At 43.7% G+C, this 26,543-nt stretch overlaps 1 protein-coding gene across 2 annotated transcripts in view; it reads left to right on the forward strand.

Moving 5' to 3' along the window:
- The window catches only part of Fmn1 (formin 1), a 363,061-nt gene that overhangs the window by 142,600 nt on the left and 193,918 nt on the right, over positions 1–26,543 (forward strand). For both annotated transcript variants that reach the window (XM_032903890.1, XM_032903891.1), the window contains one exon: positions 3,145–3,206. In XM_032903890.1, the coding sequence (XP_032759781.1) occupies positions 3,145–3,206 (62 nt within the window). The remainder of the gene's footprint in view (positions 1–3,144; positions 3,207–26,543) is intronic.

Below are 26,543 nucleotides of genomic sequence, written 5' to 3' on the forward strand. Positions count from 1 at the left end.
TATAAGGTGAATCACTAAACTGCAAGATATCCTCCTTAAACAAAGAGGCAACAGTCTTCCGGGGACTTGTTCTTTGAAAAGGTCGAACCCTTCTCAGGAATCTGCTCAGGGACATCCGGTGTTTTGCTCAGGCTGAAACATCCTGTGATTGCTCCCAGGGTCTTCCTGGGAGAGGCTTTTGTCCAACAATCTCATAATCTTACAGCAGCCACCTAGGGGTGAGCTTCTGTGGCCATACAGCCCAGAGTCACGTAGCCACCTTGAGCTATGCAGTCACAAAGCGGCCAGGCCCAAATCCAATACGGCTCCCTACATGTGTGTTTTATGTGGTGTGTGTGTGTGTGTGTGTGTGTGTGTGTGTGTGTGTGTGTGTGCCTCAATGCATGTGTGGAGGAGGACAGAGATGCCTTTCAGGTGTCAGGCCTTTTCTTTCACAATGTAGGTTCTGTGACTTGAGCTTAGGCTGTCAGGCTTAGTGATAATCATCTCTGTCCACTGAGTCATCGTGCCAGCCCTATGAGGGACCATCATATTCTGCTCTGTTACCTTGTGAGGTGAGGTCTTAAATGAAGAATCCCATTAATAAAGGCTGCGTTTCCTCTTATTACTCTTACTGGCATACGGGCGCCCTTTCCTCCCACCTGCAATGGTGGGGCACTTAGCCAAAATATTTGCTTAAGGAGGAGACAGATCATGCCTTGCTGGGTGTTGGTTTTGCAGTGACCTCTTTTGTTAATTTGTTATTACTTCAGTCACAATTCTGTAGATCACACCCTTACAGACACATTTTATATAAAATGGATCATTTTGCAGAGTGTTGCGTGATTTCTGTTCAGAGGAGGTAGACGTTCTTCCAAGAGGTATTCATTTTGCTTTCTTCTTTTTTCTTTTTTTTTTAGATTTATTTACTTATTTTATGTATATATGAGTACATTGTAGATGTCTTCGGACACCAGAAGAGGGCATCAGATCTCATTACAGATGATTGTGAGCCACCATGTGGTTGCTGGGAATTGAACTGGGGACCTCTGAAAGAACAATCAGTGCTCTTAAGCACTAAGCCATCTCTCCAGCCAGAGGCATTCCTTTTTCAAGAAGGTTGAATTAACTGGTTTCCTTTGACTGCATTATAGATTGACTGGGGTTCACATATTTATTGTCATGTAGGTTGGGACTCTACCTCAAAGTAGAGAAAATGCAAATTTTCAACGCATTAGAAAAAGCATTTAGAAAATTTAAGAGTTGGCAAGAAGCCGGTGTACCTGTAATGAATGGACAGGTAGGAGGAGTAGCATTAGAAGAGAGGAGACAGAGATCATGAGAAACCTTTGGGCTGCAGTCCTGTGTGTGTGTGTTTCTCTGTGTGTATGTGTACGTGTGTGTGTACCTGTGTGCTTATGTGTAGGTGTTCTTTTCCATACCTGTGTGGCAGGGATATGGACACAGAATTTGATGTCTGGTGATTTTCTCAATTGCTCTCAACCACATTTTTTGGTACAGGACCTCTCATATAACCTGGACCTCTCTGTTTTGGCTAGACTGTCTGGCCATTGAGCCTTGAACTCCACCTGTCTCTAGTCCTCTGGTCCAGTTCTTCAGTTACAGATACATGCTACCATATACCTGGCATTCATTTGGGTGCTGTGAGTATCCAAACTCAAGTTTTCCTGCTTTTGCAGAAAGTGCTGTAGCTACTGAGCCACCTCCCCAGCCCCTACAGGTAGGAGTCTTCATGACAAGTCCCATGAACAGCCAGAAGACACTGTCTGGATCGTGTCTTTCATAGATTGCACAGACGGCCACAAGGAGACTCATGATGTTGGTGAGAGGGGAACGAGGTACTCTCTGAAAAGGAGGACATAGAGCTCTGGGAAGATGATGGTGGCCCAGACTACCCCAAAGGTGGTATGGATAGCGATAAGTGCTTTGATTCATGGTATGGTCTACATAGAGAGCCCACAGTGTCACTGTTGCAGCATGGTCCCCACAGAGCTACAGTGTGGCTATGCATAGCCCCCAGCAGCCCAGATCCTCTCCTCCTCTCCTTGTGGGACTATCCCATGGTCGTCTTCTTCGAACTGGAACCCCAGCATGTCTGCCTAACTCATGATACTGAATTAGAGGAATAGTCTGTTGCGGTACAGACTTGTGACCCAGAACACGCTTGTAAAACACTGGTTTGACCCACAAAAGTCAGTGGTCACAACATCTTGCTTTGTAATTCTCTGTAGCGTGAATGTCTCTGTGGTTCTATGCACATTAGCTGTCCTGAAAGTAGACTTAGCTCCTATACTCAGCCAGTGGGGTATCTCCTATACTCAGCCAGTGGGGTATCTCCTATACTCAGCCAATGGGGTATCTCCTATACTCAGCCAGTGGGGTATCTCCTATACTCAGCCAGTGGGGTATCTCCTATACTCAGCCAGTGGGGTATCTCCTATACTCAGCCAGTGGGGTATCTCCTATACTCAGCCAGTGGGGTATCTCCTATACTCAGCCAATGGGGGGGGTAGTTTTAGTAGCTGGCTGTAGCTTCTGCGTACACAGGGGTCATATTTTTGGAATGAATGTCATTATACTCAGTTGAAAAGTGGACTAGAAATTTATTTTTGTCCTGCTTTTAGCCTCAATTCTCTCAGGAATCTCTCTTTCAAATGACAAATAGTCTTGGCTTTCTTGGTTGATCAAGAGCCGAGAAAAGGCCCAGCATTAGCGTCTCTCTGTGCGCGTTTTCTTTTTTAAACAGAGTTAAAAATAGAGTTCCGTGCTCTCAGATAGAAAGTTTCTTTTATAACCTCTCTTAACACATCTGTGTTTGTTCTCAGTGGAGCATGAACTTTCAGCTCCTTGAAGACAAACACCTGACCTATTCTGTATCTGTCATTCACTCACGTGGCTTTCTCTTTTAAACCCTGCCCTCACTGCTTAGTTTGGCATTTTTTTGTGATACAGGCTGTACTGAAGGAAAGGAATCCCCCTCACTCCAATCCTGGCCGTATCTAACAGCTCTTCTTCCTGTCCAGGCCTGTCCACACCTTTGGTTGTTTGAAGGGTGGCTCCCAGTGGGGATTCAGGTGAGGCACCCTTGAATTCTCCGACTCATTTCGTGCTCCTTTGTAACTGGCTTCTCTTGTGATCTTCCAGAATACCAGGCTGCTATTCTACATCTGAAGAGGGAGCACAAAGAAGAAATCGAAAACCTGCAGGTACGTCTCTTTGTTTCTACTGAACTGGCCTTGCGATGGCTATCTTTCCCTTGTGCAGAGTATTTAACTAGACAGCAACTGCAGCTCCCAGCTGCAAGTGGGCACCAACATTGCCCTGGGATGAAAGCCTGGGTTAGATGTGGCACTTAATCAACTCTGGTTTCTGACTTTGAAAAAAATCACCATAAATGCCTTTGGATTTAGCTAGAAGTGTGATTCTGTGTTTCAAATCAGGAAAGAAGACAGAGAATTGAGACTTACTGCTCACGAGAAGTATTTTAAAACTTGATGGTGCTATCCACCTTGCAAATCATTTCTGTTCCATGCATTCCTCTGCGCCTCCTAGCCCCTCCCTGGGGATGCCACCATGCAGATGAAGGGTGTGCTGAGTCATTGTGTCCTCAGGGCGTGAAGACGGGTGTCAGTGGCTCAGCCTCTGTTTGCCGTCTAATTATCAGTGTCTAGGTTTGATGTTTGCTTACAGGACACATGGCAGGAAGTTCAGAATCTTAATTTCAAGCTGGAGATGATGAATCAGACCTTGAGTCTAGTTTATTAGTAAGCGGTAGCCCCATGTATTACCCAAGAAGGAACAGCAGCAAATTTGGAGTAAAACTCCCTCCTCCATTAACACGAACTCATTATTTGCCATTTTCATTGGGTTGTGGCTAAAATATCCCTCCTCTTACATTTTACTGACAAATAGAAATTATAATTCATAGTGCATGACATGTTTGAAGACAGGATGTATTCTGGAGCGACTAATTGAGTTTATTTATAAGTGTGCTACTTTAATGAACGCACAGGTCAGATATTCTTCCTGTTCGGTTTGTTTTTGTTGATAAATAGGAGTTGAATCTAACTTACGGGGCACACCATGTTTTGAAATGTCATTTTTTGTAGCATGACTGTTGTGGTTCTCACTTCAGATATTTATTCTTAATTAGTAGACGCCAGTCTCTTGGCAGTGTTCATGAAGGTAGTACATAGATAGCTACTAGAGTGACCACCACGGCCAGACCAGTCTCTTTGACTCACTTGTCATTCCTAACTGAAATTCTGTATCCTTTGACCAACTTCTCCTTAATTATTTCCCTACCTCTCACCCTAGGAGCACATTGGACTTTCTGCCTCTATGAATGCAACTTTCTTAAATCCGACGTACAAGTGAGATCACGTAGTATTTATCCTTCAGTGCCTGGCTTATTTTTCTTGACATCTTTCAGTTTCATCCATGTTATTACAAACTAGAGGATTTCCTCTGTTTGAACAGCTGAATAATATTCCATTGTATACATACATAGGCCACATTTTCTTTATCCTTTTTTTTTTTTTTCCGGAGCTGGGGACCAAACCCAGGGCCTTGCGCTTACTAGGCAAGTGCTCTACCACTGAGCTAAATCCCCAACCCCTTCTTTATCCTTTTACCCCAGATTGATTCTATATCTTGGCTTTTGTGAACTACATTGTAGTGGGCACAGGACTGTACCTATCTATGTCTTCCTTTTGGTACATAGACAGCAGTGGAGCTGCTCATTGGTATGGTGGTTTAGTTTTGAATAACTCTACTAGTTTATATTCCTGTGAAGAAAGCTTAAGTTAATGGCTCTCTTTTCACCACATCTTTGCCAGCACTTGCTTTTTGTTTTTGTTTTTTTTTTTTTTTTTGGTAAAAGCCATTAGGGCAGCTGAGAAGTGATACCCCCATTGGGCTTCTAATTTGCATTTCCCGGTAATTACTGATCCTGAACAGACTTCCACATGCTCACCTGCTGGCTGTTGTCTGTGAACTTTTGGGAAACAGCTATTTCTTTCCTTGTTCATGTTTAAATTTGCTTGTTTCCTGCTATGGGATTGATTATCTGCACTCCTTGCAGCATGTTTTGTTTTCTGACTGCTAGTCCTTGGCTATTAGAAGTGCATAGATTCCTCTTCTCCATTTTCTATTTTGTGCTTTCAGATGCAGTTGAAGGGGTGGAGTAATTAGATAGCTCAGAGGCCACCAAGAAGCCACTCACTTGAGCCTGGTTCAATCCCCAGGAACCACGTGGTAGAAAGAGAAAAGTGGTTCCTGTGTGTTGTCTTATGATTTCACAGGCATGGCATAAATGAGTACGTGTTCACATGCCATGCCCACCTGCTCACACAGAAAATAGTAAATAAGTACATGCATACATACATACATGCATACATACATACATACATACATACATACATACATACATACATACATACGAAAAAAGCAAGTCATTTAAAAAAGCTGCGACACTGTACTGGGCTACGGTGAAATCATTGCAGAACAGATAAATAGCTAGACTACGGATTCACGTCACACCCATTCACACAGATTCACATGGTTTGAAGTGGAAATGAGTTTATTTAACAACAGAACAAGGTGGAAAGTGCATCTCACTCGAGGGAAATTGATGGAGGTACTCACTTCCTTTGCCGTAAAATAACCTCACTTCCTTTTCTCTTTGTGGTGGGATGGAAAAGGTTCTGAGCTGACAAGAGGATTTGACAGCAGATAAAGAACTGTTAAGGAAAGGGTAGGTTCAGAATGGTTCCGTAGACAGGCTTACTAACAGTGAAGTAGTCGGGCTTTGTAGTCTTCCACTTTGTTCATCAGCCTTGTGAGGAGTGGGCCAACTCCACGATATCCACTAAATGCTTAGCTTTCGAGTTATTACTCCGGTGGGCAGTGAGCTAAGCTTCTCACACGTACTTTACCCTGCAAAATGCTCCGATCCTACATTTTGAATGCAGAAATGCTTGGCATGTTAGCCAGCGTGACAGCGCTGAAGTACACACCCAACACGACATCCCCGAAGCAGAAAAGGGCTTATCTTAGCCTTCCAGTTTCATTTGGTTGTGGTGAGACTGCATGGTAGGAGAAGTCTGTTGACTTTTCTGAGCATGTGAAGCAAAGTGAGAGACTGGAAGGTCCCAGAATCCCACTGTTCCCATCAAAGGCTCCCCCTCACTTCCTTCCGCTGGGTTCCCCTTCCTGAAGGTTCCATCAGCATTTTACCGTCCTATAGGCTGAGCCCCAAACTTTTAACTTAGGTGCTTTGAGGGAACACTGGACATCTAAGCTAACATCCGGAGTTGGAGAAATGAAGACTAAATGACAGGAAGAAATGTACTGTGAGGCCGATTCCTGTTTTAGGTTGAGGTAGATTATGAAATGATTCGATTAGCATCACTGAATATTAACAAATTTTCATAATTACACCTCAGGTTTTGGAAAGTAAATTTCTTAAATCATTATCTGGTCTTTTGGTGCTGTTAGTAAAGTTAAATTCTTATGTTGTTTATACCAAGTTGCAGAAGCCCTGTGGCAAGCTACTGCAATGTGGGCAGTAGGTCCAGTTTCTATAGCTATTTCTTGAAGCATGTCTGCAGTCACAGGCAGACAGCCAGAAGTCTGTGGTCTGCCCCCCACCCAAAGTATTTTGTTTCAAAATATAGCACTTTAAAGATTGAAATAGGAGCCCACATTTTAAATGTAGCGATGTGTATGAAAGAAGCAGAAACCATTCATAAAATGCACAGACCAAAACCCAGACTGGCTGTCCTGGTGAACTCTCCACATATCATCCCCAGCTATATACAGCATTCGTTAATGAAAGCAAATCCTTACTCACGGAAGGTGATGGCCATGAAGACTGGTGCTTTGATGCTCATGTCTTTATTGCATGATGGCCCTGGCAGCCCTCAGTTATGATTTCTTCGTCATTAACAGAGCATGGGGAAGTCAAGTGCTTCACGACTTCCTCAGGGGGCCTTGCTGTGCCATTTTGGATCACAGTGGAGTCTGTTGCTCATTTCTTCCTCCAGCAACAGAGACACTTTCTCTAGAAGTCTCTGTTAGGTGACTCACCTTCGCGCTGGGCACATGGAGGCCAGCGGTGCAGGAACACAGAGTTTTCAGCTTCGTTCTGCTCTCTGCACCTGACAGTTGTTGAATGGAGTGAGAAAAAGGCTTGGTCCGCAGATCGGCTTTTCAAATGTGTGCTCTTACAGACATAAAGATTCTTACCGATGTCTTGAATAAATCCAACATTGCTGTCTTGTGCTTATCCACTACTGTGCAAACCCAGCCGTTTGGTGATGTTTCTCCAGGGAAGGTGGTTGTGACAGGTCAGACATTTTCCATGGTGTTATTATTTCATGTAATTTATACTTAAATTTACCATAGGAAAGTTCTTTCTTTTATCTCCCTTTCCAAAAATATGTTCCTTTTAGCATACCCCACCAGCAAAGTTTGGTCACTTCATGATACTTAGCATTGTCTAGTTGAGGTTTCTATAACCTTATGGTTTTGGCTTCCTTTGGGAGGCAGAACTTTCCCTTTTGTGTTTTCTTAGAGCCCGTGCCTGAGAAATGTGTGGGTTGGGTTTGTAGAGAGCATTGCATAGCAAGTTCGGACCTCTTAGGCATCTGATCAAATGCATTCTCTCACAGTGCTTACTGGTGCTTAGGAGCTGGGGTTTGACAAATCACAACTCTTTGTAGCTGATCTGTGTCTTGCTGCCACCTGCGGACGGGGAGAGACGTCAGGCTGTGTTGGATGGCAGTGCGAGAAAACTCGCTTTTGGCATCAGAACTCCACTTTCTTGCACAAGAACCATATGAGCTCAGTACCTTCTCTGAGAATTAGTTTCCTGGGTCTCAGCAACTGTATTGATTAACGGTATTGATCATGTTGACGGTAAAGCTAGCACCGCCACTCCAGCCAAGGGGTGTTGAGTAGGATGTGCCCTGGTGACATTGGGGTTGCAGCACATGCGCCTTGGTGACGTTGGGGTTGCAGCACATGCACCCTGGTGGCGTTGGGGCTGCAGCACATGCACCCTGGTGGCGTTGTTGGAGCTGCAGCACATGCACCCTGGTGGCGTTGGGGCTGCAGCACATGCGCCTTGGTGACGTTGGGGTTGCAGCACATGCACCCTAGTGGCGTTGGGGCTGCAGCACATGCACCCTGGTGGCGTTGTTGGGGCTGCAGCACATGCACCCTGGTGGCGTTGGGGCTGCAGCACATGCACCCTGGTGGCGTTATTGGAGCTGCAGCACATGCACCCTGGTGGCGTTGGGGCTGCAGCAATGCGCCCTGGTGGTGTTGTTGGAGCTGCAGCACATGCACCCTGGTGGCGTTGGGGCTGCAGCACATGTGCCCTGGTGGCATTGGGGCTGCAGCACATGTGCCCTGGTGGCGTTGGGGCTGCAGCACATGCTCAGCAGCTGCTTCTCATTCCGCTTCCTTGGACTCAGCCTTTTTTAATTAGACAACTTGAGCTTAGCCTTTGAGTTTTGTTGGTGGTGGTGCTATTGTTATCGAATATGTTTTGGGAGAATTAGCTTACTCCTTGAGTATAACTGTCCCATTCTGTTCTGCCCTGGTGCCCAATATCAGGATGATCTGATCCAGGTTTTCTGTTCATGGCCCCATGACGCCGTAGAATACTTTCATGCAGTCCCGTTGCTCTGAGTTACTTCTCTGTTGCTGTGATAAACTCCATGACCTAAAGCAGCTTGGCATGGGTTGGGGGTGGGGCTGAGGGCCAGGACAGGTTCATTTGGCTTCTATTTTCAGGTCGCAGTCCAAAGCGGTAGCAAGTCAGGACCGGAACTCAAGCAGGAACTGAAGCAAACAGTGGAGGAGTGCTGCTCACTGGTTTTCTCCTGGCTCATCATGCTCAGCTGGCTTTCTTATAAAGCCCAGGCTAACATGCCTAGGGATGATGCCGCCCACAGTGGGCTGGGCCTTCCTACATCTATGAGAAAGCAAAACAATGTTCCATAGACATTCCTACAGGCCAGCCTAACTCTTCAGTGCAGGCTCCTACTTCCCAAGTGACTTTGCGTTGTATCAAGCTGGCCATAAAAACTAATGAGAACAACTGGGCATGCAATATATAAGTATTTATGCAAATCAAATGTCTATTCATAATAAATCATAACTTTAACTATGCATATCATTTTATCATTTATTGCAGACAAAAGCACATTTGCATACTAATGAGGTGGATATGTTTGCTTTTGCATAAATGTTGTCTAAATCACTGATACTGAGTTATGTAGAATATATTTTTATATTTTGTTGATTTTTAGATTTTTTTTAATAATTAACAATGCTGAGATCTTCAATATGCATAAGCACAAAATGGCAAAAGTGTATTTAAGGCCATTTCAGAAGTCATTGGAAATTCTGTTCTAATCCCAAGCTAAGTTCATTTTATCATTTTTTTTAATGCAACTCAGGAACTGAGACGTTAAAAACATTAAAACTAGACATTCTAACACCGCCAACCAAAGATAACTAACGTTAAATATAATGTGCTAAGGAATGATGAGAGGAAAGTATTGCTGTGTTCGTTTTCTGTGAAAAGGTACAGCGAGAACCGTGTAGTTCGTAGCATCCCAGTGTCTTCTCTGAGCTGAGCTCTTCAGGCCTCGGCCATTGGTGTCACGTGACCTGTGACATTCCCAGTGGGAAAGAGCGTTTGTGTGTTCAGTTGTGAAGTTGTGTGACCCCCAGGGTGAGTGCAGACAGGACGACCTCAGATTCATGGCACAGTTGGTCTTAATTAATTCTTCATCATTGCACATTCAGAAATCTCTTAACTGTTGTCAAACTTTTCATTACTCCAACATTTATTTTTAAAAAGCTATGTGCTAAACCAGGTTTCCCCGAAGCCTGCTCTACAGAACAGCAGCTTTTGGAAATGCTCCCTCGTGAGAAGTTTGTGGTTTACGTCAGTGAAGTTTGAGAAATATCTACTTGTTCATTTGGTGCAGATCTGCCTTGTTAGAAAAGAGCTACAGCTATTTAAATGGCACCCTCCCCACCACACCCGCAAGAAAGCTCCATGCTGCGTCATGTAATGTATTCTTTCTAGGCATACATTGCTTTCTGATTGCTACTCAATTCTTTTGAGAGCATTTATTACACACTTGTGTTGTAAGGCTCTGGTCACTCATCTGCTTACTCGGGGTGTTTCAGAGGCAGCAAGGAGTTTTGGGGTTTCTCTCTGACACTGTGCTGATCCAAGTATCTCTGTTGCTGTCATAGAAAAACTGCTCTGTCCAAACAGCTTAGGAAGAAAAACAGCTTCCTCCTCCTCCTCTTCCTCCTCCCCCTCCTCCTCTTCCTCCTCTTCTTCCTCCTCCTCTTCTTCCTCCTCTTCCTCCTCCTCTTCTTCCTCCTCTTCCTCCTTCTCCTTCTCCTCTTCTTCCTCCTCCTTCTCTTCCTCCCCTCCTCTTCCTCCCCCTCCTCTTTGCCCTCTTCCTCTTTCTCTTCTTTCTCCTCCTCCTCCTCCTCCTCCTCCTTCTCCTCCCCCTCCTCCTCCTCCACCTCTTTCTTCTTACTTTGTCAAGTCAAAGTCCACCATCAGAGAAAGTCAAGGCAGAACTCAAGCAGTATCTTGAAGCAGAAACTATGGAGGAACCGTCTTTTCTCTGTCTTAAGCGCATGCTCAGTTGGCTAGCTTCCTTACAGCTCAGACCTACCTACCTAAGAGATGCTTCCACCCACTGGGTCATGCCCTCCCATATCAATTAGCAATCAAGACAGGCATGTCCACAGACCGTCCAGATCTATTTTTCCCTCAAGACTTCATTCTCTGGAGATTCTAGGGCAGCATTTTTCAATCTGTGGGTTACAACCCCTTTGGGGATTGCAGATCAGTTATTCTGCATACTAAATATCTACAGTATGATTCATAACAGTAGAAAATTACAGCTAATGAAGTAGCTGGGGTCGCCAACACACAAGGAACTGTATTACAGGATTACAGCCTCAGGAGGGTTGAGATGCACTGCTCTCTCGTGTGTCTGGTTGACAGTTAAAGCCGTCTAGGACAAGTATCTAGCAAAGTTCTCGGTTCATTGGTCATGCACAAATACTCATAGCAATTGATGCATGAAAATAACTCTACCTAGTGGTGTTCAAGTCCCTGTTGTGAGCCAAACATAAGCCTTTAAAGGTTGCGGCTCCTTGGCAGTTCTAGCCAGCAGAGAACCTGAGTCTAACCCAGCTCAGTAGGTCTGACTGGGAAGCCTTGCTCTTACTATTACGCAATTCAGCACTAATCCACAAAGCATTAGAGTTAATCTGGATTCTGCTCCATTTGTCACTGTGAATACCATGAACTTGAAGCTCACGTTGAGCTCGCCTTCCCTACTTCTTAGATGGACAGTCAGGCTATGTGGTCCCTAGTTGAGTCTTCGAGTGCTACACTCAAAGGCCAACTTTATACTTCAAAATATATGTCCGTCACATTTCAGCGTGAGATTGGCTAATTCAGAAGCTATAAATCCCTTCTTGTGCTCTCCCTTTAAAATAAACAAAAGCCTTTTAGCTCCTTCTAGATGCTGTCCTTGTTATCCAGCGAGCCACGCTCAGTGGCCTGTGGGGAGCTGTTTAATGGGTTCCCTCCCAGTCATACCTCCAGTGGAGTCTCTGCTTCTTGGAGCCTGGTCAGGTATGCCACTCACAGAAGGGAGCAGCTCCGCAAACAACCATTGAAACGTCTGTGGAAGCCCCCAGCCCCCTCTTAGAGTCAGGAGGGAAGTATGAATGCAGGGTGAGAGGACTTATCTGGGTCTCTAATTTTTTTTTCCATTTTAAAGGTGAAAGAGGGAAAACAAAACACGTTCCCTTTGCCTGCCTGCAGACGGCTTGACAATTTAGCTGTCCTGTCTTGGGCCAGTCCTTTTGGCAGTTTGGAAGTGTCCTAGAAATGACAGGCTGTTTGGTCTGTTCTTAACTGATATCCTTTGGGTTGTGGGATACAAGGAAATGGAGCAGCCAGCACTTGACCTTCCTGTTACGGGAAGCCTTCTGCTTTACTCTATTCATCACATGCTCCGTTCCTAAGTGAGGAGAAGCATCACGGAGCCATGGCCTCTGGCAGGCTCCGCTCATTGTGCAATCCAGTCACATTTATGGTAACTCCCAGAGCGAAATGGTCCAGGGATAGCTGCCAAGTGGAAAACTAACGTAGGTTGTACCTTGTCTCCAAGAGAACCCGATGGTATGGTGGCCTTCATTAAGGGAAACTTGTGGGCGTCCTTACTTTTCCATCTCTGACCCAGTTCATGGGTCCCTTTCTCAAGGTTTACACTTAGCTGTTGGAGCAAACAGAGTGCACTCTGCACACAAGAATGTTAATCCGAGATCTAGTCATTTGTGTCTTCGTCTTCATCAACACAACACATGGAAATCATAATTTCTCAGAGGACAACAGAGCAATTTGGGCATTAAACAGAATGGCCACAAATGTGAAAATTCTGTAAAAACCTCCCCGGTTTTCCCCTAAATGTTCAGATCAGTGTTACTAAGATGACAGTGAAGGAAGACAGAGACTGTCTTAAGGGATGTTTTCATCTGTCTTTCTGTTATGCAGAATAGAAACCGTCACGAGCTTAGCAGGGTCCAATCCTGTGTGCTGCTGCTTTGCAGATGTTGAGCCTGTGCCCCTCAGGCTCCTTCAAAGCCTGTGTGCGGACTCGGAGTTAAGTTCTGATGGACGCTGTGGAGTAGCCAGTCCCCAACACACCCAGGATCCAGGGTACCACAGTCTGAGCATTTGTCCCACAAATGCAGATGTTGTCAGGCCGTGCCCACTGACACGGAGCTGCGATAGGATGAAGCATGTGTTTATTAGTTCCTGGTGGCATGGAAGTTTGTACCAAGTTATGACTGCCTGTTCATGTACCATCAGCACACATCTTCCCTGAGTCACAGAATCATTGCTAGGTAGGAAGAAAATCTTCCTAAAATATAATCTGATATATGTCTCTGATTGCCGTAAATGGGTGACGGTTTCTTATTATGTTGGTGGAAGCTTGTGCATTTGTTGGTACGGTTCCATTAGCTTTGTCTTAATTTTCTTTATTTGGTAGGAATATAAATAGTAAACAGTCTTAACCGAGAAATGTGGTTTTCTGTCTGATAGGGAATCTGGTTTCATTTCAGAAGCAATTCCTAGTCATACCACTAGAGGTCAGGCTAACCCTTCTACTTTTAGAACTAAGTAGGCTTTTATACTAATTTTTTTTTCTTGAAACAGAATTAAAAATAAAATAGTTCAACTTAACTACTTTATAGAGAAACTTAGCTATAAATGTGTGCATGTTTCTAGACAGAGATAAAGCTAAAATCTATCTACAGAAGTGATAGAGATTCTCTCTCAGCTAAATCTGTCTTTCTGTGTATTCATCCAGACATCCATTGTACATGACAAAAGACAAAAGGGCACATCAAAAAGGAGTGACGAGACTATTTATTTAAATATTTATTTAATTTAAAATATATTTAATTTTTATCTATTTCGTTTAAAAGTAGGAAAGGAAGTCAGAGATCTCTGCCACTCGTTCATTCATTCTTCCAGTACGAATTAGTGAATGTAGTGAACTGATTTGAACTGGTTGTTGGCACTGTTCAGAAGCTAGAGGGATCAGGACAGACTTTTCATGCACTGGGATGGAGAGAGGAGAGGAGAGGAGAGGAGAGGAGAGGAGAGGAGAGGAGAGGGGGAGAGGGAAAGGAAGGGAAAGGGAGGATAAGAACAGGATACTATCTGCCTCGTGGGATGCTCACATGAGTGTATCCGAGGTGCGCTCAGAGAGGGTGCCACTTTGGAGGGAAAGGATAGAAACTATTAGGAAGTGACTGTTTAAATGGGGTGTAAGGTGTGAAGGGGTTGGCTACTCTAAAGGACCACAGAGAGCCTGGTCACAGGGCAGGCAGCGGCTGAAAGTGAACCTTCAAGTGGAACTTTTCAGTTTTTACGCTGTGTGTTAGAATAAGTAAGTCATTTTTACCAAATCCTAGGTTCTATCTTTACATGTATGTGAGACCTGGCAGGTCTGTTTCAAGCACTCTAATTTCAGCCTCAAGACAGTGACGCCCACTGGCTGGTACTGTATAGAGAAAGAAGCAGATCTGTGTGTCCGGAGCTCTGGTTGTTATGTTGGGTTTGGGGACATGGAGGAGCAGCCGGGGAGGTTAACTGTTAACTCTGGCCAGATGGCTTTGAAGTGCAGGCAGGAGACCCAGCTACAGCCTCAGGCCACACCTGTACCTTTGCCAGTGGCAGCCTCTGCTGGAACCAGGGCTGCTAGGGCTCATTCCAGTTCAGCAGTTCTCATCCTGTGGTCCCGACCCCTTCGGTAGTCACAGATCAGATATCGTACATATCAGCTATTTACGTTATGATTCATAATAGTAGCAAAATTAGAGTTATGTAGTAGTAGCAATGAAATAATTTTATGGTGGGGGTCACCACAACATGAGGAACCATATTAAGGGGGCTGCAGCATTAGGAAGGCTGAGAGCCACTGCTTTAAATCTTTAAAGCTTGATGCTGCCCGTGGCACTTAGGATCTTGTAAGTATATAGTAAATATTAAAAGAATGACTGGGGAGGAAAAGGGTACCTATAACATACTACTGTATTAAGTGACAACTGCACATCCTTTCCATATGGAAACCCATTATACACACACCTCCACACAGTTGTGTCCACCCACAGCAGCAGTTTCTTATACTATCTATAGGTATCTATGTCATACAACTGTGTGGGGTGTGGAGTTTCTGTTTGTTCGATTGATTGGTTTTGTTTTGTTTTTGTTTGTAACATATATGTGTGTGTGTATATACACATGTGATATGTGTGTACGTGCGTGTGTGTATGTATACATATACATGTGTATACACACACACGTATACACACACACACACATATATATAAAATAAAATAAATCCAAAGTGTTTAGAAAACATTCAGTTTTCAAATTCAACAGAAGAAGTTCAAGGGTTGAGCTATAGGAAATTGCTAACATTTGTCCTGTCCTGACACATAAAGCAGTCGGTTTTACATGACGTAACTGAATAGTGCACCTTAGAAGACAAGGACACGGTTATGGGAGGTTTCTCCTCTGCACGGACCATCCTCTGAGGTGCTCTCTGAGGGTGCATCTGAGACTGTCACACAGCGTCACCTGGAGACTGGAGCGCGCACTCTACATCACTCTTCATAGAGCTGCCGAAGCATCTCATGGCTCCAGAGAGGACAGTTGTCCAGCTTTCAGGAAAATCTATGAAATATAAAATCACTGAAAACTGCATATTCAAGTCAAATGTATATCCGCTGGCCTAGTGAATGAGCTAGTTTAAAATCATTAGTTTTTCTGATAGTCCAAATTAATGTTTCATTCCTTAAAACATAATTATGGCTAACTATTGATTGTACAAGTCCTTTTATTGCAGGCCCTCCTAAAGCCCTTTGTAGTCCTGCTTGCTAGTAAATTTCGATGGCAGTTTTCCTCCTTCTTCTCTTCCCCTCCTTCCTCCCCCCTCCTCTCCCCCCTCCCACTCCTGCTGTTCCTCCTCCTTCTTCTTGTGCAATGCATCAAGTCTACTTCATAAATTCTTTATAGTAAAAATTTATTTTTCCAGTTACAGGAATGTGGAACCGTGGGCACAGATACAAATACTGGAGAGTGATTAGAAGATAAATCAAACATTTAAGTTGTATTTATTAAATATCTAGTCATAACAGATGTATGATTGGGTAATTTCTTATTTCTCCCACAAATCCAAGCTTTTAAATTTATCACTGCTAGACACTTACGAGTGCACTTTTCCCACCTCAGCCTTGTGCTGCTCAGGTGGCTCGGCTCTTAAAGCTGGTGTCACAACAGACTATGTCACCTTTAACTATCTTGAGTAGTGAGAAACCTGTGATCATTATGAGACGGAACAAGGCTTCCTTTTTGACATTCTGTTTGAGCTCGTAAAGTAACATTGGCTCCCATCTTGATTAATACAGTATTACTGTATCGTGGTTTTTCTGTGAAATCCTAATGTTCCAGAGGAGTGGCTCGCTCTTAAGAGTTGGAATGCCAAAAACCGATGCTTTCCCCTCGGTGTAAAACAGTGGTAGATGGGCTCCAAACCTGGGAGGGGTGAGAACAAGGTTGGTTGCCTTACAGATCTGGCAAGATCAGCCACACCAGGAAAACCAAACCCAATGATGTTTTATGGGTCTGAATTTATGTGCGTGCCCAGGATCAAAGGGCTCAGGTCCCCCTGGACTACAAGGTCCATAGTTCATGGCAAAAACTCATCAAAAAGAACACTTAGTCGTTTAAACTTTTCATTTTAATCAGCCTCAGTAATAAAAGAGCCTTTAGGTGTCCAAAAACATTCTGCAAGATCAAGAGGTTGTTTTCTCATTTCTCGACGCAGCTTTCTTATTGGATCCATACAGTGCCCGTGGCCTCAGAGTGTCAGAGGGCCACTGCCTCCACACTGTTTGCCCTTGTGGGATGGCTCCTTTCGGTTCTTCTAACTGTGCATTATGTGATAATAAATTATGGCAACTGACGGAAGGACCGTAAAATTTTCACACCATTCATCAGGCTCCTTTGGCCATTTAAAGCCAGGTCTCTGACAGCAAGCCAGGGACTAATGTTTAGACAGAAACACAGCCCACTGCCCTGAGCCTTGACTAGCATCAGGAAACAGCTCTGCAGAGGAGAAAGGCTTCAGAGTCAGAGGATGCGATCCGCGTCACAGCCCAGCAGACACTAGCCACGGTGGTGGGTTTTGACCGTTACCTCGGCCACAGGGCCTTCAGAATGCACAGGGTGGGGGTTGTGAAGTCACTAATGGTGCAGAAAGAGCAAGCGTGCACTTGGTGGGTGGAACATGAAACCAGCCGGTGCATTACAGTCTTGCAGTGCTCAGCCTGAGCGATCGATTAGGGAGCTGGACAGAAAGGTGTATGCTCAGAAAATATCCCCAAGAGTGGAAGATGGGGAAATCCAGGAGCTCAGAGGAATACAAAGTGGGGGAGGATTACAGAGCTATGGACATCGTTTCTCTTTAGTTGCTTGTCCTTTTGCCTTGTACACAGCCCCATCTTCACACAGGAAGAGACTAACACAGCTGAGCTCTTCCCCACGGTCTTGGGCATCGTTCTTTACCGTCTCCTGCACTTTTGCACAGTGCTTGTTCTGTTCTAGGCACAACAATGTCTTCCATTTTCTTAGTAATGAATTCAGCCATCTTTTGCACTTAGATTTCTTCCATGAGCATCCTTTTTCCTTTAGTTTAAATCCCTGCAGTCCTTGGGAAAGTTTTCACACACTGATCCACACCAGTTTCCTTCCGTTAGCTGTTCCTTTGACACAGCTGCTCAAACCATGCTGACGTAGCTGTCCAGTGCTCTCAGTGACTTCGGACCGGTCTTTGTAGAGCTGGGTTGTAGAGCAGGTGCCGGTGTATCAGGCCTGCATCTTCTTTAAACACCCGGGACAGTAGAGTTGCCAGTTCCTTTCCCGGAAGCCGCTGGCTATACTCCTGCAATGTCTTTTCCGTATGTTCAGGTTCAGCTTTGCCCCACACTCAGCCTCCCAACGTGGCTTTAGTCTCTTGGCCTTGTCGCTTAGGGATTTCACTTGTATTTGAAAGTTTACCTCTGCCCTGGGATCTTTCCTAACATGTTTGTTTGGATTCGTGCCTTCCGCTGGGTCCCAGCATTGCATTTCTGACTTTTTCTGGAATACTGGGAAAGGTTTCCAGTGTCTTATTCTAAAACTTTCAAAGCCAAAGCACCTGCAAACCAGTAAGCCTTGGGTTTAAGGGGCTCCACACCGTTGTCTAGTGCCCCCTTCTGGTTCATAGCGTGACTTACAGAGGCGACTTTCAGCAGCTGCCCTGTGGATTTGAGGCTTCGCCATGTTTCCTAGAAGTCACACAGAAATCTCGGATGCATCCCGTTCTCCATCAGCCGGCCTCAGATTGGGGATGGCTTCAAGGAGTGGGTCCTTTCCCTACCCCTACTGAGCAGGCCACTGATAGATTCTGGGAAGTTAGAAGCACTGCTCTAACGGAGAGTTCTAAGCTCAAGGTCACACAGTTTCAGCATCTTCTTGATGGCCAAATGATGCTACTTGTAGCTCCCCAGTCCTCTGATGTATACATCCTTGCTGCAGCCTCACTCTATCGTGTGAGTTTATTTATAACTTTAGCCTAGCTTACACACTTCCCAGCCCTTCTTGGATCATTACCCGTCACTCCGAAGGCTCCTGGTTCCCACTTGGGCCAGCACTTGAACCTTCGGACTTCAGCTTCACCATTTGCCTATAACTCCCATCCTCCTCATAGAGTTTTCACTTACAGAGTCCAGTGAGGGCTCACTGGGATATATAAAATATTTCCCTTCTCTGAAAGCATGGGCTCTTCGTATCGTACTCACGCACCTAACAGACTCTTGAACATTATTGTCATGTTCTTGTCTACTTTCTTCTACCTGCCACCTTCAGCGCCTACAACAGGACTTTAACAAAGAGCAGACACTTGTACTTTCCATCGCAGTAAGATAGACACTGCAAATAAGTCAACCACAGTGTTTGTTTTTACTTCTTTTTCTTCCCCTGTAGTAGAACAGTCAGTGCTTTTCCGATTCAGAGACCACATAAAACAATAGGGGAAAACTACCTTCCCAGAGAGGTTTTCTGTTTGTTTGGTTGGTTTTTGTTTTTTGTTTTTTTAGAGACATTTTGACAATTTGTAATTTTTTACTGGTAGTATGGTGTTTGTACCTTGAGGTTATCTTAGGTGAATAATTATCATACGTTCTGGATTTAGACAGTTATTGTGAGCGGCCATTTATTTTAGCTAAGGTGTCTGACACGTGCCTGTGTCCATTTGTGAATTCTTTATAGATGAAAAAGCTCAAAGCTGTTGTAGGGTGTAGCTTAAAGTCATGTTTTTTCCTCTACGTCTAATGGAGATGACTCATTTCCAAGAGAAGTAAGGTTACTATAGGTAAAACAGCCAAGCACTCTTTGAGAGTTGTTGTGGGCTGGTTACAGGCAGTTAGCAACAGGAAAGCCCACGATGATATGACAGAAGCATTGTGACTGAAAGCTAAGTCTTCGCCCAGCCCGTGGCTCCACCACGGCTGTCATGGAACTGTGGCTGAGAGGATGGAGAAAGCACGTTTCATTGTAGGGGAACAAAAGCCATCATAAAGCCTACTTTGGAAGGTGATGCTGAGAATATACTGTCTGACATTTAAACATACGAGTTTAGAGACAACGTTTTCAGACATATAAACAGAACCGAGCACATTCCTTTAGGAATTCACAAAGCGATTGAAGAAGAACATGGCCACATCTTTGAATCATTTATTTCGATTAATTTTTTTAAGCAAATAGTTGTTCTTAAGGTCAAAATTTATTATGTGTTTCCCCCTCCACTTCCATTCTTTATCGTGTGTGGATTGCTTTGTAAGTCTCAGATGAACTCCTACAGATGTGAGCTATGGCTAAGTGTTCACGTTACTGCTCCTTTTACTTCAGACCCAACTCTCAGACTCCAACAGCATCACTCACTCGTAGCTCATTAGCAACCTCATTACCTAGAAAAGAGACAGAGAACATGCCAGCCAAGGGTAATTAATACCTCTTGGAATGCCCCACCCCAGCTTCCCCTGAAACCCTGCATTCAGGCACTTCTGGTTGCAAAAGATTTTTAAGAGAAACATTGCCCGACATTAAGAGACCATTGCTGGGGACTGCTAAAGGAGATTGCCCAGCCATCCTGAGAGCACAAAACCAGTTACACCCAGGCGGGGAAAGATATTCCCTCTTTGATGAACTCTGTTTGTAAAATTGGATTATTAGTATTCCCATCGCAGATAGGTCATGCTTGGACTTAATGCTACACTATAATTACCTATGAATGATTAGTTAAAAGTTCGAAAAATAACATGACAGCAAACAGAAATGAGAAAGTGACTCGGAATAGTTTTGTTTTGTAACAAATATAGTTGAGATTGGGTTATGTTTTAACAAAGTTTGGAAGAAAACGTGATCTTCTTGCCAATCTTTATAAAAATCAAAATTCTTTTCTTCCAAACACCTCAACTACCCTAACCAGTTTCATATGCTGTGTCAACACCGAGTTCAAGTGCATGCAACCAGGAAACCTTCTACAGCTTGGACGCACACTGTAGGGAAGGGGATGGTCCAACTTGGGATTCCTAGTAATCTAAATATTTAGAGTGTGGGTGGTTTGTAATTGTTTAAGGCAGATAACTGGCATAGTCACTTGGCATAGTGACTTGGCCAGTTCATTTTCTCCTGAAGGGTACATGGTAGAAGACTGAGATGTTATCTCTTGTAGCTGACATGCCCATTTTATAAGACAGCGAAATGGCCATCATGTGGAACAGCATAGCTGTCATGTGCTTGATGGAATGTTGCAAGGTTGACCCTGTCCCAAGCTAGTTATTAACCTTTGTATGACATGTGAAGGAGTTTCGGCTGGACTTTCAGGTAAGACTGCCCCATCTCTTTACCCTGTTCATATGTGCAGCACTAAAGTCTAAGATGGATTGTAGGGAGGAAAAATAATAACCATCCATAATCCTCTGTCACAATAAATTTGAAATGATACTTAAACATTGCACAGAATTAAGATATATGATGAAAAGGTTCTGTACATTACATTTCATTTTTGATCAGCTAGAAAATAAGACTTATTTAAATTCAAGTCATCTACTTATTTTAGGGTAAAAACTGGTCTTGTAGCAATTATCCTTTGAAAAAGTACAAATTACAGGGATGTGTATCAATCAGAATTAATACAGTTTAATGAAGAGAGGAGGGAGGAAGGAGAATGTGGTTTGTCTATTCCAGGAGAATAGAATCAACTCAAAATGAGATCTGATCCCTTCTAAGTTCTTCTGACAGCATGTTTCTAGAATGGCATTTCATGTGAATCTCGATGTTGCAAGGATCATCTGCCATCTAGTAATCAGAACACATGTTCTGCCAAATCCAACTTATTATCTTAACTGTTTAAGGCATCAAACGCCCTACGTTTATAAATATATAATTAAAGCCCCTACTTCAAAATAAACCTAGATGGGGGATTTACATTTTTTCTTAATTCATGTTTATACAAAGAACAGATCTGTTTTTAAATAGTACATCAGTTCTCTTTGAGCTCAAATAAATTGGTGTGACATTTTGCTAAATCCATTTCTAGAAACAATGGGTATTGATGCCTTGTGGTCAGGATAGCCTTTCTGTGGGGTTTTAGAATTGTGCTGTTACTAAAAATGGAACTATTTTGTGGCCCCATTGCTGTATTCAGGCTGGGATGCTGTGGATGCACTTTATAGCTTGTTTTCTATGAGTTCTAACCATTCTCAGTTGCAAGGATCCCATATGAAGCAGTTCAACTCAGGAAACATTTCTGCCCCATCTTATATAGACCCCTAGATGTCCATGCTTTGGTAAACTAAAATGCTTTTGTATGGAAACTTAGAAATATTCTCTTCATTACAAAGGAAAAAAATTCCATCACCCACATTATATTGCATGTTGTATTCACCAACGTGACAGATACTGAGAAAAAACAATTCAAAACAAGGAATGATTTGTTAGGGGCTCACACCTTTTAAAAGTTCCCTGCACTCCAGCTTTCTTGTTTTGGACCCAAGGGTGTGGTGGATCAAAGTAAATCATCTTACAGTAGACAGGAAGCAGAGAGGCACAGGGAGGGACCAGGACAAGATACAGTTCCCGAGGACATACCTGCAGGCTCTAGCTAGGTCTCATCTTCAAAGCTTCTAGGCCCTTCCCAACGTAATGCTGCCACATGGGAACCAAGGCTTCAATGAAATGACCATGGTGGGTGGATGGATTTCATGTCCAAACCATAGTCGGTGCAGTGTCCAGGCATCTCTGTGTCCTTTTCATCATTTTGTTGTCTGTTACAACGAGAGAAAGTTGGATACTACAGTAATCCCAGTGTGTGTGTGTGTGTGTGTGTGTGTGTGTGTGTGTGTGTGTGTGTGTGTGTGTGTGTGTGTGTGTGTGTGTGTGCGTGCACAGGTGGTACACATGCATTTAACATAGCTGAAGTGTATTCATCAGAGTAAATACTTTCACTCTCATTCTTCAATGCTGTCAGAAGAAGAACAGTGCTCTGACAATTCTTCAACAGGAATATGGCATCTGTTCGCAGTTACGGCAATGTTTGGTGTACTGAAGATGTTTATTTTGACCAATTCTGGGTCGTTTCATTTGTTGACGCTCATCTGGGCCCTGTGTGTTATATAATAATTTAGCTGGAAGAACCCGTAGACAAAACAGACTCGACGCTGTCTGTATGAGACGGACCTAGAACTGTGGACTTCAGAGTGCTAGGATTTCGTGAGATTTGGGGAAAAGATCATTGTCATGGTCAGCTGTGTCCTCACCAGCTATGAGGTTGTTGAAGAACGATCATAAGGATGAGTCGGGCCGCGTATCACAGTCCTTTCACGACCACTACTCAGTTATCATCCCTTCCTCTTTTATCAAGTGAGCCCAGTGCTCCTAGACTAAGTAGCTAGAGACCTCTCAGGACTGAGGGTATTAGAAAACTCTTCATTAATTCAGCAATTTACACTCTAGGAGTATATAAGAGGACAAGAGGCAAAACATGACTGCAAGAAAATATGACACATATTTGGATGGTAGACAAAAAGAGCATAGAAAGCAGGATAGTCTTAGACATAGCAAGAGGACCAAGATTCTAAAAGCACCATAGAAATCTAAAGTTCCAAAGGAGAATGGGGGGGTATCATTCTGGGTAACTTGGTGGGGCCTTAAGCTACTTATATGAGAACCTTCAGTACAGTGGTGGCAACCTAAGCTAGATCTTTGAGAAAGGATGCACAGGGGTTTGCAAACACAACAGGAAGCTGTAGTCCTTTGTAGCAGTGTTTGTCTGTGAACATATTAGCAGTTTTATCTAGGCAAGGTGACCGTTACAAGGCCCAGTGTTCCCTGCCTTGGCTTGTTCTTTATTCCTTTCTCCCTCCCTCTTCTCTCCCTCTTTTCCCTCCCTCCTTTCCTTCCTTCTTCCTTCCTTCTTCCTTCCTTTTTTTCAAACATCTCCAAGGCAAAAAGAAAAAATGCTTCAGAAAAATCTCGACAGAACGTGTCTTTTGCACCCAAGTTATCCTGGCTTTTTGTTGCATGTACAGTACAATGGAAACATTCATCCTCATCATATACATATTGATAATACATACAAAGACTGGATTTTATTCAGCCACAGTGTTTTGAGTGTCTCATATCCTACCATGTAAGCACAAAACATAAACGTCTATGTAGGGGACCTCTGGGTCACAGTCTTAGCTTATGAATGAATGTGAATTTTCATTCCCAGCAGTCTGATATTATATAAGCCACATGCTGCTTCTCATCCACAATATGTATTTATTTTTAGTTTTTCTGAAGCTTGTTCTAACTGCTTTTCTTTTTCCATGAAAACTGTATTGGGAAGCAAGATAAGCCACAGCGTCCTAGTTTTACAGATTAGGAATTTTGGCAAGAATGAGAAGCAAACGATACTGATAGAATTATAGTCTTCATCTTAGATCCCTAAAGTATATGAGACGACTGATTTAATTGCACCAAGGAGCAATTCTGTCTTTTTTGATGGGTTATGTTCTATGTAACTAAGGAAAAAATATGAACATGTTGTTTAGAAGCCAATTTTAAAAAACCTTAAGTACTCTCTACACTAATTCTGATCTTTTCTTAAGACTGGATTAAAAAAAAAACCCTAATAAAAAACCAGGCATGACATCGCTGCTCCAATTATGAGTTCAGTGCATCTGTTCTTTCTCACACTCAGGCTACACAAGAATGGGCCTCTCTGCAGCCAACCTTAGATTGGGGATGGCTTCAAGGAGGGGGCCTTTCCCTACCCCTACTGAACTCGTGGCACTGACACATTCTGGGAAGTTAGAGAGCACTGCCATCAGTTGTGTAACCACTGAGGAGCCCTAAAGGAGAGTTCTAAGCCCAGGCCCTGGTTAAACTCACTGGGTTTATAGAAGCTCATGAATATAGCAAACGACTTGTAGGGAAGAGCTAGGATTGACAGGGGTGGGGGAGAGAGACGGGAAAGGTGAGCCAGTAATCAGAATGGAATGTATACTTGTGTGAAAATGTCGGCACGATAATTAAAAAAATAAAACTTGTTCAGTTGACAAATGTTAGATTTCCTTTCCTTTCAAAATTATGGAAACATTTCGAAAAAGAATTTATCCCCTTATATATTGCGTCCCAACCACGTGGTTCCCTCCTCCTTCTGTCCTCTACACTCCTCCATCCCCCACTACCTGCTCCCTCCTCATCCACTCTTCCTCTCTTTCCCTTCAGAAAAGGGAAGGGTTCCCATGATGCCAACCAAACTTGGACTTACCAAGGCAACCTTTCCACCATAGTGAGGCTGGGTGAGGCAACCCAGCAGGATGACAATGGCCTCAAAAGCAGGGAAACACATCAGAAACAGCCCCCTGCTCTCTCTAGTAGGAGTCCCACACAAACACCAAGCTACACAACTATGACATAGACACAGAGGGCCTAGGTTAGACCATGCAGGCTCCTGGTTTTCTGCGAGCCTCAGTGAGCCTCTATAGATCCAGGTTTGTTGATCCTGTGGGTGTTCTTGTGCTTTCCTTAACTGCCCTCTGGCTCCTACAATCCTCCTTCCCCTCTTTAGCAGGATTCCCCAAACTCCACCTATAATTTGACTGTGGTCTCTGCATGTTTCCATCAGTTGCTAGATGAAACCTTTTTGATGGCAGTTGGATTAGGCACCAATTAACAAGTATAGCAGAATATCACTAGGCGTCATTTCCTTGATTTTTTTTCGTCAGCTTTGTTTGCTTCTGTGCTAGGTCTCTGGGTTTAGGGAACTGGCCTCTAGCTTCTGGTCCTTTAGGAAATGTCAGGGATGAGCTCTCCTAATGGAAATGAGTTAGCCACTTCCACAATTTCTACACTACCTTTACCCCAGCACATCATGTTGGCAGGACAAATGGTAGTTCGAAGGTTTTGTGGCTGGGTTGGTGACCATTGGAAGTCTTGACTAATTATAGGAAATGGCCAGTTCAGGCTTTGTATCCCCCATAACTGGGGAGTCTTAGCTAAAATCACCCTAAAATTGTACCAGGTTTCCACCTTGCCCCCAAATTGCCCCCTACTTCTAGTTGTCTCTCCCAGTACTCTCTCCCTCCATCCTCTCCCAATCTGATTCCTCTGTTCCCATCACCACCTACCCTCAGTCCATGCATGCCCTCCTTGAGCTCTTTGTTACGAGTCTCTCTGGGTGTGTGAATTGTAACTTGGGAAACCTTTTTTTGTAGGCATGTTATTATTCATATTAGTAATCAACTACGGTGGGACAAATCAGAGCCCTTATCAATGACATGATAGAAAATACAGTGTAAGAAAAGGGAGCAAGGGCAACATTACAGTATTAAAGGCAACAGCACATGCCAACTTAGAGCATTGGGTTGGGTGGTCATACCCTGGCCAGGATCCGTACTTCCAAATGTCAGAATGTGTGAGTCTTGTAGTTCCATCCTAGATGATAACTACCAATCACATCACATTCCAGACTTTCAAAGACAAGGTTCTGGAAAATGAACCACAGGAGCAAAAGCCTTGTAATAGTTATGGAAGAGGTTGACACTCGCATCTCTCTTAAGCTTAGGTTGTTGAAGTCTTGAAGACTTGTTTTACTCTATTGTCTAATGTTTGTGAATGTTGGGGGTGGCAGAGGTAGAGGGACAAAGGAAGGAAAAGAGCCCTGCACGGTCACAACTTTTCTGATCATAGAAGTTGTTTTCAATGCACCTGAATAGATATGATTGAAATATTAGAATTTGAAAGGCTGAGAACAGCAGTGCAAACAAAGCACTCAGACCACAAACACAAAGTACACTAGTAGTGCACACATGGGTAATGCCCAAATATACACATTTTACAACAACAGTGAAAAGGTTTTTAAACCAGAGTTGTTCCTTTTACAGTAACATGAAACTTGTTCAAGGAACCACTAACACTCCCTAAAGCCCTTGGGGACATCTGATTTGTAAGCACCCTATGTCTTAGTTATGGTTTCTATTGCTCTGATAAAACACCCTGACCAAAGCAATTTGAGAAGGAAAGGATTTATTTTATCTTACAGTATGTATAGTCTATCATCCAAGGAAGCCAAGGCAGGAGCCAATACAGAAGCCATGGAGAAGTTCTTCTTACTGGCTTGTACCCCATAGCTAGCTCAGCCTGCTTTCACATAGCACCCAACCACCAGCCCAATGCTGGTGCTACTGGTCATGAGCTCAGCCCTCCCACATCAATCGTTAATCAAGAAAATGTTCCACAGTCTTGCCTACAAGCAATGTGGGAGCATTTTTTTCCAATGAGATTCCCTCTTCCCAAATGACTCTAGGTTGTGTTA

Source organism: Rattus rattus, chromosome 5, assembly GCF_011064425.1.
Source record: "Rattus rattus isolate New Zealand chromosome 5, Rrattus_CSIRO_v1, whole genome shotgun sequence".
In the NCBI taxonomy this organism is placed as follows: Eukaryota; Metazoa; Chordata; class Mammalia; order Rodentia; family Muridae; genus Rattus; species Rattus rattus.